Raw genomic sequence first — 13,699 nt, 5'->3', positions numbered from 1 at the left:
TAATAAATTTGATTTTTTGAACAATTTCAGGAGCCCAGGGTAAGGGGAACTTGGTAAGGCATCAGTTCATGTGAAGAAGTCATGGAAGATTCAGTGGATCGCAAACACAGTTTGACAATAATGCTATGAAGTTATTAAAACACACTCTCTCTCTCTCTCTCTCACACACACACACACACACACGCACACACACACTAATCAAACCCAGTGCCCTGTTAGATTGCATCAATCAAAGTCATCAAAATCTGGAAATCGGTTTAAAGATAATCCAATCCTGACCTGACTATGAGAATACGGATCAATGAGTAAGACTATAGGGTGCAATCTAGAAAAGTCTCAGCTGCACTTTGGGCTGGTCAGTTGATAGTGGGCACCGGTTTGCTTAACTTTGGGCTGTACTCTTTGAGAGAAGTACTAACAGATGTCAAAAGCACTAGACCGTGCAGAGTGCTGAGGGATCTGGCCACTGAGTTATTCCCATACTGAGGGGAATTGAGGCTGTTTCATCTGTAGAAAAGAAGAGGCAAATAGTAAAAGAATACATATAATCATTTGCAAATAAACAATTAGTGGATGTCTTTAGGGCTAAATAGCACAAGAAAGGTGAAAGAAGCATGAAAACAAGAGAAGGAAAAAGGTTCTCCAAAGGCTAGACCACAATGAATAGCCTGGACTTGCCTTCTATGTCCTCACTCTAGTGAAGGAACCAATGAAAAGAAATTATAACCATACATTGTGGCCAGTGTTCTCAGATGAGGAGCAAGGTGCTTTGAGAACACAGAGGAGGACTGCATATGTTGTCTAGGATACGTTTCCCCCATCACTTCCCTTTTACCTGGAACTCTCATGCTCATTCTTCAGGATCTAACCATGGATGTCTCCTCTTTGAAGAAACCTAGCACAGTCTCTGGTACATAGTAGGTGCTTAATAAATATGTGTGTGTGTGTTTATTTTCATTTATTTTTATGATAGTATTTTGTTGTTAATAATAGTTCAATGTTTTCTCAATTTACACAAAAAATAGATATTATAACAAGTGAGTCAATGCATTTTACAAACTAATAGGATATTATGATTATATTTTAGTAAAAGCAAACAAGCAAAACCTTTTTATATGTGTGTTAATTATTGTATATATTTGTATAAGCAAAGAGAAAAAGTATAGAAGAATATACACGAGGCTCTTAACAGGGAGCAAATGATCACCTTTGGCTTTCTGCCTCTTAGTGCTAATGGATATTTGTGGAATGGATGAATAAGCTCTGCTAATAATGATTAAATGGGTTGGCCTGTGAGGTAGTGAGCATCTACTGACCCTAGAGGACTGAGTGAATACCATCCTGCTCAAATCACACACCCTGCTGTTTGCATTTTATTTTAGCTACATTTTGACATCTGGTCAACCTAGATGGTTTCATAAGTGAATTAAAAACCAAGAGAGCATAAATAATCAATTCCTGTTCTGTATCCAACATGCTTAATAGATTATTATGCCATAATTTCCTCTTCTGCAAATTAAGAATAATAGACTTTCTGTAAGGATAACACAATTAGACTGGTTTAAAAGGCACTTATGTTCATAAAGTACTAAAGAGTTGCTGAGTACAAGTGAAAGCTCTCTTAAATTTTCTTTTGTAACATCCATGCCAACTGATTATGCTACAGAAAAATTTGTACATTATAAAGCACTGCTATGATCTACTTTAAAATTAAATCTATAACCCTTGAAATTCACATAACCCTTGAAATTCAGCCACTGTCCACTCTCCACTCTGATGGAGGGAAAAGCCAAATACCAGGCTATTCCTAAAATAGAAGCTTTTTCATGAGTTTGCATTGTGGCTAGACTGTCTGTGGGCTCCTTATAAACCTTGCTTGAGTCATTAGGGCAATTTGACGATCAACTTGACATTCAAGAGAAACTTCACAGGGATGTAGCCCAAGCCCACATTTTACTATGGGCTCATACAACTTGGCCAAGTAAGGGCTGGGCTGTATCTGAGATGGTCTTTGGGGGCGAGGGAAAGGCAAGTGTTTTCTGAAGCCAAATAGATTCTGTAGGGTATTTTGCACAAGGACCACATTTACACTATTTCCCACTTCTCCCTAATAGCAGAGCATAGAGCCATCATAGTTCTATGATTCTCTGGTGGCCTCCTTTCTCCTGTCTTTAGTTCCTGACTGGCCTGCATTCACTGATACTCAGCTTATGCTCATTGGCCATTTCCTCCAGGCAAGAAGTCAATGAAGTAGAAAGGAAGATTAGGAGATACCCTAGTGCCTTCCCTTTACTTTCCATTTACACCTGTCTTTTCTCAGCAGTGCCACCGCAATCATCAAACTGTGCAGTCTTCATAATAAGCTTTGTCTTGATTCAGTTTTTAACCTATAAAATGGAGGTAATGATGATACCGAACTTAGATGATTGTTTTGTAGATTGAATGAGATAAGTAATCTGTTAATAAAATGCTTAGAACATTGCCTTGAAGAGCAATCACTCATGAAATGGTAGCTATAATTGATACTAGCAGTATTAATATTATTCAGTTATCATCCCACGTTTATTTTGTCTTAATGAGGACAGACTATATTGAGTATTAACAGATGTAAAGAAATGTAAAAGTAAGAAACAATTAACCAGCCTTATAGCTGTGTTAAAGAAAACCTCACAAGAAGCCCAAATTTCCCTCTCTATTCATATGCACTAGTCATACAAGGAGTTACTCAATTAGCTGCATCACTAGAAACCTGAAGTGGTGTGATAGCCTGGCCTTGTTATTCATGTGGGCAGAACTCTTTAACACATTCTCTCTGATTGGCAAAAGCATCATTTTCTCTTTCTCATCTCTTCCTGTTCCCCTCTCATGTATACTTATCCTCCATAACTGAAATTATCAAGCTTTTTCCAAGCACTAGTCTGTTCCTAGACACACAGACTCAGCTCTGAAAGTCACAGGCCAAGATGGAAACAGTTCAGCTCCCCCCGCCCCAGACTATCGAGACCTGGGATGGATTGTAAAAGGCTAGAACTTGGCTAGAGAGATGCCTTGTATCACTTGGACTGCTTACATATTTAAACAGTCCCTTTTGGCAGCTACAAGGGCTGCAAACTTTGCCCAGAAAAAAAAAAATAGAGAAGATAATTACTGAATTTCATAGTGTTCTAAAATGGCTGGTATGAACTTAAAACTTAAATTCTGATTTTAGTTTACTCTCTTAAGCAGATGTATTGTTTATTTAACCAGGGACAATAGTTAAGGGTATATATGCATTTCTAAGAATTTTTCTGAGTATATTATCAGTACCAGATACTTCCTGATGTTTATACCATAAAACCTGATTACATTATCAAAGTCATCTCTTTTACAATTGCTCTACTAATAACTTGAAATAATAATTAAATACAGTCAACAAATTTGCTTATAAAGTAATGCATAAAATTAAGAGCAGTTGAGCTATAGAATAAGTTAGATGGGGGAAGGACCAAATAATTCTTGAGCATGGTGGCTGATGACATTTCATTTCCTGCAGTCAGTTGACACCATATGTTCATTAGCGTATGTCCAGATGCCAGAAATGTAGTTACTTATTCATTGTTTTGTTTCTAGTTGACACATTTCCCTTATTGTACTTAAGTATTTTATTGTCCTAATCCTGGCTGATAAAATGTAGTCAAAGTAATTTCACAACTTTATTTAACAACATGAAAGCAACCGTGGCATTACATTGAATCTTAAATTCTTTCTTCAAAGTAACATCTGTTTGGTAGAAATCTATTCCATTTTATTTTTTCTAGCTATATTCACAATCCTGGTTTTTATGAAGTATGCATCCTCTAAATATGGCATACACAAATGGAAACATTAAAAACACTTAAACACTTCGTGAGTTTTCCCCCTTCTAACAATATTGTTGAGGTTGATCTAAAATGAAAATTCAGATAAAACAAGAATGGAGATAGTAAGAATAAAAAGAAAAAAAGACAATTGGACTATCTGTGCTTGGTGTTTCTAGATGATTAATAATCTTATATTAAGAATTGGCCATTTGTAACAGATTGCCATATAAGGTAAGTAAAATGAAACAATTGCTACTCTTGAATTCTGCTTTTAAGAAACTTATTTCAAAAACTTCATAAACTCCAGTTAATGATTTGAACCATACAGCCATATGTATGTCTATAAATATATGTTTGTATATACACATGATATTCTATGCTAATAAAGGAAATGCCTTCATGAAAAGTCATGTTTTTTATTTAACATTTCAGATGTATATTACCAACACAATCAAAGCCAAGGGAACCAGACTTGCTAAGCCAGTTCTATGCTTGGGCTTAATGTGTTTGGCATTTCTTACTGGACTCAACAGAGTAGCAGAATATCGAAATCATTGGTCAGATGTTATAGCAGGCTTTCTGGTTGGAATATCTATAGCAGTATTTCTGGTAAGTACAAATTTCTGTATATATCATTGGGTTTTTAATTAACTTGCATAATCACCTATGAGAAAATACAAGTGTGAATCACTGGGTTTGTCTAAATGTAGTATATCAAACAAGTCATTCATTTAAGTCATTCATTTCTTCCTCCTCCCCCATTTGTTCTGCCACAAGTCAGGTTTGGGGATGAAAAAAATACAAATCCTACACTTAAAGTTGAACAATATATTTTCATATAAAATAAAACTGGCCTAAAAACACACTGTCCCTCCCAAATAGTTTTTAAGACTGGGGTAAAAACTGCCTATAATATTTTTTAAGGATTTATGACAAACTTTATATAAATCTTTAAAAATGTTTCAGGACTGGTTTGGATATTTTTTAGAAATTCCTCAGGGAAGTTGGCATCATGTGGTATGGAGAGCATCCCAAAGTCCCCTAGTGCCTCCCTGCTGTACTCTCCCTGAGCCTCCATGTCCCAGTGCTTTCTAACAGGTCAACCTCACCTGTGAGATGAGGCGTTTTACGTCAGTAACTGAAAACTCATGAATAGTTTCCAAGACCGTACCTTGTCAAATCATATTTCACCACACAGTAAACAGCATACACAGTGACTTATGAAGTAAGCATTCCATTTATACTCTTATTATGAAATCTTCTAGGAATATCTCCATAGGTTTTGGTTGTTAGAAAATGTATTTTAGTCTGACTTTAGAATTCATCATTATTTATTTAACGAGAGGCAATAGTCAAGGGTTTATATGCATTTCTAAGTATTTTTCTGACTTATTATCAGTACCAAATACTTACTGATGTTTATACCATAAATTCTGATTATGCTATTAGATTATACTATTAAAGTGTAGTATAATCATGAGTATATAACATTTTATAAGTATAAGTATGTGATAAACAGCCCGAACTTCCCTCTATACTCATGTGCACTAGTCATTATCAGTATAGCACATTTTACACAAATGAAACAATGTGTAGACTATGAATCAAACATATTTTTGCATTGACACATTATAATTTTAAAAATACTTTATGTCCATTTTGATTACATTTAAATTGCCCTTACATGTAACTTTACTTTGTTAGCCTCATTTTACTAGTTAATAATCAGTAAGCAAACACTTCAGTGAATCTTTCCAGCTACCAAATGCTGAAACATAATTTATGTACTGGGCATTTTAAATAAGTTATTTCCTCTAGAATCTCCTGTGGTAAAGTAGTCACCATGACCTCATCTCTGTACTGCATCCTGTGCTTCTTTTTGATACCACTCTCTGTGATTCCCAAGGTCCCTGGGAGACTTAGACTCAACCTTCTCTCATTCCTGGAGGTATCCTGTAGCCTCATGAAAACTGGGGCCCTGGCTTGAACCAAAACCTTTTTTTTTTTTTCATTCACTCACACAGTTGAACCTGGTTAACATTCAGAAAGCAAAACCAACAACAAACTTTACATAAATCCTTACAGAAATATTATAGGCAAAGCCAAGAGCATACACGTAGCCAAAATTTCAAAGCAGTAATGTCAGATGCAACTGTGTTTCAGCTCTGCGGGTCCATAACATATTCACTGGCATTTCATCAGCCTTCTTGTTTATCTGTGGCTATTGCCACCTTCCCTATACTTCCAGTGAACCCCTTACCTTACAAGGCCAACACCAGAATGCTGGTGCCTTCCAAGTCGCTTCCCTGTCTGGTGAATGTTGAGCTGAGTTCTGGATCGCCCTTGAGCTCGAGACCCTCCAATTGCACATGTTGAGAACATTCCATGATAGCCCTTTGAACATTCCCGTTCTCCCAGGAAAATGATTTCATGAAAAGATTATATGTAAATAATGCCTATATAATGACTAAAAATGCATTTATGCATTCATTCACAACCATTTATGAATGTGAATGTCTATAGGTATGTTTAAATGTGGCTAAATAACAGCCTCCCTAAAGGATCATTATAAGGCTCTATAAAGGTTAAACAAAATAGTACGAGTTCAGCGAATGACTACATGAATGACTGGAAAAAGTTTCATAAACTATAGTTTGCTTCCTCTCAGTCCCTTTTGCCCTATGTGAGATTTGTGTTTTGAAAATATATTTGCAGGACGATAAGACAAAGTTGAGGATAGAAGAGATGGGTTATGCAGCACCAGGGAAACAGGATGGTGCTGATTGGTCCTCAGTGGCACAAAGAGGGAGGATATCCATCATGTCCTCCAGAATATTTAGGAGGTGGAATGGTTTGGAGCCTGGTGGAACATGGAAGGTGATATGGACGAGGCACAGGGAGCCTTCTATGATGATTCCCAATTTTCTCATTTGGGAAACTCAACACATTTATTTTGAGCAGTAACTCCAGCTCTGGCCTGTAATATGTTGTAATATCCTAGGGTGTTTCCAATTATCTTGCAGTGTGTGCAGAATTCTAAAGTGATTCCAAAATAAAATTAATGCTAATCTACTCCAGATCTCTGTCTTGGTTAAAGGAACCCAGAATACCCAGTCACCCAGACTCCATGCCTAACATTTGCCTTTGGCTCATTCTCCTGTTTCATTCCACACACCAGCGATTCATTTAGGCCAGGTTCATTTCCACTATAAAAATATTTCTTCCATGTCTTGTGTCTTTGCTCTCTGACCATACCTTTTGAATTGTAGACATTATTGCTGCTTACTAAAATAGTGAGGCCTTCCCTGAACCATGTTTAAAATGACTACTTCTCCTTGAGGATTCCTTTCCTCATTCCCTACTTTACTTTTCTACATAGGATGTTTCAGCCTTTAATATGTAATATTAATTAATGTGTAATAAATTAGTGTGCAATATACTATATGAAACATTTTTGGTTTTGCTTTCCTATCAATCCCACTAGAATGTAAGCTCCTTGTGAAGTTTGTTTGTTTGTTTTGTTCACTGCATATTCCCAGTAACTAGAACAAGGTCTGATACAGAGGAAGTACTGAATAAATGTATGATGGATGAATGAATTAATACATGAAAGAATGAATAAAGAATGTTTTATTTACTTCCCAGAATTCTTTTAAGGATTAAGTGAAATCCCACATGTAAAGAAGTATAGCCTAGTGCAGACAAGACATTGAATACCACAGTCTTCACGTTTGATGACTATATTCAAACCCTTTAGACACTTGAGATTTGTCTCAGACAAGATCCAGTTTCCCCAGGAAGCTTCCCTGATTGGCTGATTTTTCCATTTTTTCCTGCATTTCTACCACTCTTTGAGTCTGTCCTCTTATAATTTAATAAGGAATTAATGCTGTGTTAATTGTATTACTCTTATCTCATGGGCATTTTGTTTCAAGTTAGACAGCAGAATCATGATACTTAGCAAAATACAAAACAAATACTAGTTGAACAATATTTGTAGATTGATTATGATATATATGACAGTGTCAGGCAGACTAGCTCAAGTTTATTGAGCCGCAACAATAACTTGTCATGTTATCATATATAACAGTAACAATAATAGCTATTGTGCTCTTTACTACATTATTGCAATTAACCCTCAGAACGGCTCAGTGAAATGTTTTTATTGTCTTCATTTTGCAGGTTTAAAAAAAATTGAAGCCTGATTATATGAAGTAACTTGCCCATGTTCACAAAGCTAGTAACTGAGAGATCCAGGATTATGATCCAGACCAGTTTGACCCCAAAGCCCATGCACTTAACTCCATACAATAATGATGTTTCATTTACCACAAAGAGTGAAAATGAACAAGAATGGATCAGATTAAGTAATCATCACGACAGGAAAAAGAAAATATATATATAGTGATGATTTACTCATATCATCTTGGTAGGAGAGAATAGAATTACAAGAATTATACATGTGGAAGTCACTCATGTGAAAACAGAATGTCTGAAAGCAGAGTAACGTTAAATTGTATAAGCACATCAGAAAATTTGACAATTTCTGTCCTAGATGCTTGCTCATTCATTAATCTGATCCTTCACTGTGACAGTGGGAATACAGCGGTGAGCAAAAAAGAACATCTCTGCATTTGTGGTACTTGGAAGAGACACATCAAACAAAGTATTACTTTAAATGATGTTTAATTTCATACTAAGTACTCTGATAAAAAGAATCACAGCTCCATGTGAGCAAAAAGCAAACAAACAAAAACAAAATAAACCGTCCTAGCTAGGAGTTCAAGGAAGGCATCCATGAGGAAGTGAAGCTGAGATGAGATATCACAGCTGAGTTAGATATGGCATCCAAAGACAGTGAAGGTGAGGAGTATCCAAACAGCAGGAAGTGAAAGCTAACAGAAAGTGTTTTGAAAACAGAGAAGAAAGGCTGTAAAAGTGGGCCTGGGCCAGAGTTTACACATTAAGAAATATGGAAAGCCAAGCCATGAATGGCGTTAAGGGGGTAACACAATCCAGTTTGCATTTGGAAAGATCATTCTCACATTATGGTGGAAATAGAGGGGCCAAGATTAGATTTAGAGAGATAGTTTATGAAGCTGTGTTGGTATCCAGGCAACAGGTGGTAGTTGCTTAGTTTTTGGAGTTGGTGGAGGAGATAAAATGAAGAAAATATAAGAAATCAAGATACTTAGATATCAAGATATTTAGAAAGTGACATTGAGCAGATTCAGTAACTGGTCATGTGTAAGAGGTGTAAAGGATTAATTCAAGTTTTTAGCCTTGTGCAGCTGCATTGGGATGGAGGTGGGTGTTGAGGGATGGGGTGGCATGTTGCCTTCCCTTGAAAGTGTCCAGAGAAAAGATCAAGTTTGGAGTGGGTGCTGGAGGGGACAGATCTTGAGTTTAGTTTTGAGTAGTTGTTGAATTGTCATACCTTTGCCAGACAAATAAATGAAGTTAATTTAGTGATCTATTGCAACCTTTTCACTTTCAAATTGATAAAACTGAGACCCAGAGAACTGTCTGAGAACGTACAGACTCAGGCATGCTCAAGATCAAACACCAAGTCCCTCACTTTTTCTTATCACCATTTTTACAAACAGGACATCTGTTCCATACTTGTAAATGTTAGCAGACAAGACTTCTTAAATATTGGGAGTCTAACTCTACAGAGAATTAGGTAATTTATTTCCCAATAATTAAAATACTAAGAATAAGAAGAATAATCATGATGCTAGTAGATACAATTTGATAAGTATCTGCTGTGGGTTAGTCACTGAAGTATTTCATACGCAAATGCCTAGCTGCTTCAGTGGAATTACCTTGATCCTTAATTAAGGCAAAGAGATAACCAATACGTCGTTTCAAAGAGTTTCCAAAACCTACATAATATAAAATAATTATCATTCCAGAAGCCCATATTGTCTCTAGATAAACTTTTATCACGAGATCCATATATCTATGTACAGTTATTTCATTGTTAACAAATTTTACTTCAAAATAATTATCAATGTTACTCATCTTCCCAATTTTCCAATAATTTCTAATACTAGTGAAAAGGGAAATATGTGTATATATGTATGTATTTCATGGAATGGGTGTGAAACTGCTTATTTGTTTCATTATTGTTATTGTTGGCTAAAATTCTTGACTATATCCTTTGTATTTTAGAGCAGTGGTCAGTCAGCCAACTGCAGCCCACAGACCCAAATATGATCTGCTGCCTATCTTTGTAAATAAAGTTATTTTTGAATATTGACACTCCCATTTGTTTATGAACTGTCAGTGGCTATTTTTGCACCAAAAAGGCAGTTGAACAGTTGCAGCAAAGGTTGTAAGGCTGCAAAGCCAAAAATATTTACTATCTTCCTTTAACACGAAAAATTTGCTTACTTTATCTCTAGAGCAGTCAGTATCTGTTCGACCTTTGTGGGGTCATGAAGCTGGTAACATCATGAGGTAGTAGTTTTATCAAGTACCCATCTCTAAGCCTTTACTGTCCCTTGCTTTAAAGATCTTTAAAGTGGCAACTGCAAAGTTGAGGTATCAAATTACCAGGCTTTTTTTTTTTTTTTTTTTTTTTTTTTGAGAGGGAGTCTTTGCTCTGTCACCCAGGCTGGAGTGCAGTGGCGCGAACTCGGCTCACTGCAAGCTCCGCCTCCTGGGTTTACGCCATTCTCTTGCCTCAGCCTCCCGAGTAGCTGGGACTACAGGCGCCCGCCACCTCGCCCGGCTAGTTTTTTGTACTTTTAGTAGAGACGGGGTTTCACCGTGTTAGCCAGGATGGTCTCCGCCTCCCAAAGTGCTGGGATTACAGGTGTGAGCCACTGCGCCCGGCCTAAATTACCAGGCTTTGATCTATGTTTCTAATCCGTAGTTTTTCTGGGAAGTGGAAGAATAAGAAGTCTATAACAGTTTGCAAAGAAGTATTTTTCTGATATAAAGTCTCAGTACACGTTATTATTTTATGGATTTGTAAATTTTATTTAAAAACTGGAAAGCAACCAAGATCTAATTGGCCTTTGAAGATATTCAGTAATGAATTCTACTAAAGAAAAGGCTTTTCAGTGTAACATTTATGAAAATATGAAATGTAAATGTATAATTATATATTAAGTACTTACGTTACAAAATGAACGTTAGGTCATAGCTGCAAGTAAGTCCTGTATTTTGATTTGTAATAGAATATGAAGCACAGAAAATAAAACTCAAGAATACCTTTCCCAAGAATACCTTGTTTATTGTATAAGCAAACAGTAGCAAATAATTTTCCAGGTATGTTTAATTCATTATTTCTTAAATATGATTCACCTGCATTAGAAGCTTCTTGAATGTATTTTTGAAGTGCCAACTCCTAGGCCCCATTCTTCATTTACTAAATCAGAATCTTTAGGGGAGGGCTTCAGAGTATGCATCTTTAACAATGCCAAAAATGTATTTTTAGGCACAATAAGTATGAGAACCTCTGGTTTAATGCAAATTCTGTCACCTGTGAGATATAATCCATTGAAACAAGGGTCAATTTTCTTTATGTAGAGGGTTTTCTATTTCAGTGGTAGCCCCAGTAAGCTATTGTTGGTATGCCAGGTATATATGGGACACAATAATAGACGACAAACTAGGTTAATTAAGGGATGCTGCTAAATTAGAGAGTGCCAATTGTAAAAGGTTTATTATGAATATAATGATACTGAAGCAATGAAAAATAATTAGCATTTAAATTAAGTTGTAGGTTAGCCATATTAGGAAAAGGTTAGCTTGCTATGAGTTTTTATAAGGTTAGTGTTATGATCGATTTGAGCATTGACTATACTTTAATGAAAATTTTTGAATAGTAAAATTGTCATAATTGAGTGAGCTACATATTAACTGTGAGTTTTCTTAAACATATCTGCATTGGAGCGGCTATTAAAATTTATACAATAAACTTTACAATAAATGTATATGATAAATCGGTATAAATTCATATACATGTAACATTTAAATAACTTTAATACTTTCTTAGATGTTTAGATTTATTAAGCTCCTCAAAAGGGTGAAAGTCACAGTGAGCACAGTTTGCTTTAACTGTAATTGTTTTCTGAAATTTTAGGTTGTGTGCGTGGTAAATAATTTCAAAGGAAGACAAGCAGAAAATGAGCATATACACATGGATAATCTGGCACAGATGCCAACAATCAGCATTCCTCGAGTAGAAAGTCCTTTGGAAAAGGTAACATCTGTACAGGTGATTCACAATTTAAATTCGAAACTATAATATCTAGAGCAAATGAATCATCATTCCTGTATGTATATCTGGAGCATGTCCACACAGTTTATGTTGATTTACTTAGCCTCAGAGTGTAATGTGATATTTAGCAAGAATTTAGTTACTAAAGAGATAATAATAGAAAAATATATATCACATTTAAAAAATCTGTAGGCTGGTCACAGTGGCTCACACCTGGCCTGTAATCAATCCCAGCTCTTTGGGAGGCCAAGGCGGACAGATCACTTGAGACCAGGAGTTCAAGACCGGCCTGGCCAACGTGGAGAAACCGCATCTCTACCAAAAAAATACAAAAATTAGCTGGGCGTGGTGGCATGCACCTATAGTCCCAGCTACTTGGGAGGCTGAGGCACCAGAATCACTTGAACCTGGGAAGCAAAGGTTGCAATGAGCCAAGATCATGCCACTGCAGTCCAGCTTAGGCAACAGAGTGAGACTGTATCAAAAAATATGTGTTTGTCTTCCTCATGCTAAAAGGTGAGGAGTACCTGTATGTGAAATCTATTTAGTACTTTGCCGTAGTTTCTAAATAAGGAACATTGTGTACTGGTCTCACACATAGGAAAAATAAAATAGTTTTCCTTGAGGATATATTGCATTTTTTACAAAATATATTCCGTATCTTCCATGTTCCATTTATAGGAGAAAGTGCTCAGCACAATGCCTGGCCCACATTCACAATTCAATAAAGATTTGTTGAATCTCAGTGCACAAAGGTTAGACATCAGGAAAACACCAGTCATGCTCTTCTAATGAGGGAGATTCTGAGACTCCATTGGGCTGAATGCAGCCAGATAGTAGCACTTGGCCTGGTCGGCCAAGGCCTCATTGGGCATGGCAGTGAGCACAGAAACCAAGTATTTAACAAAAACTTTTCTTGAGACTTTTGGAAGAACCACATAGGATAATATTTCCTAAATGTTGGTGCAGTTATGTGCATTTGTAACTAGTTAAATGATTGCTCTGAGGTATACTAGTGGCTTCTCTTCAGTCCTGTTCACTTCCACTTTGGTCAGTATCCTAGCTGAAGAGTCAGTTACACACTAATCAGGTGTTCAGATTGTGTGTATCTGTGAAAGATAATTAACATATTCAACGAAAGAATAAAAATTCTTCAGTGACTGCAATGAGATGCAATTCATATTTAACTAGAAATAAAGGAAACATTTCGTATTTGGATTTTTTTTAAAACTTCATGTGTAAAGTAGGGTACATCTAGGTTAATTGCACAAATGAAAAAGGCTTGGGGTGTAACAGGCACCAAGTCAACATGTGTCAACAGTATGATAGGACTACCAAAAGAGTTAAATGGTCTTAAGGCCCACTTGGGGAAAATGATACCCTGAATGAGGGGGTTGATGGTGTGCACTGCTAGGCTCTGGTCAGACCAACTTTGAATAGTGTGTACTGATCTTGACAACGCAGTTTTAAAGTGGGCATTGATAAAATAGTTGATACTCAATAAATATTTGTTAAATGAGTGAATGAATTTCTTTGGGATGTACTCAACATCATGGATTATGAGGGACTGTTGGAGGAACAAAAAAAAGTGCTTAAAGAAAACTCATGAAAGAAGCAATAGCTTCCC

The 13,699-nt window shown here is 36.3% G+C and overlaps 1 protein-coding gene across 5 annotated transcripts in view; it reads left to right on the top strand.

The window, feature by feature from the left end:
* The window catches only part of PLPPR5 (phospholipid phosphatase related 5), a 119,358-nt gene that overhangs the window by 82,303 nt on the left and 23,356 nt on the right, over window positions 1-13,699 (top strand). For 3 of the 5 annotated variants that reach the window (XM_021921165.2, XM_009213534.4, XM_009213542.4), the window contains 2 exons: window positions 4,272-4,448; window positions 11,935-12,069. In XM_021921165.2, the coding sequence (XP_021776857.1) occupies window positions 4,272-4,448; window positions 11,935-12,069 (312 nt within the window). The remainder of the gene's footprint in view (window positions 1-4,271; window positions 4,449-11,934; window positions 12,070-13,699) is intronic. The other 2 variants (XM_003892245.4, XM_009213547.4) reach the window with 1 other exon arrangement.

Source organism: Papio anubis, chromosome 1, assembly GCF_008728515.1.
Source record: "Papio anubis isolate 15944 chromosome 1, Panubis1.0, whole genome shotgun sequence".
Classification (NCBI taxonomy): Eukaryota; Metazoa; Chordata; class Mammalia; order Primates; family Cercopithecidae; genus Papio; species Papio anubis.
The sequence above is the reverse complement of the archived record's forward strand: the minus strand, read 5'-3'. Positions and strand labels throughout refer to the sequence as shown.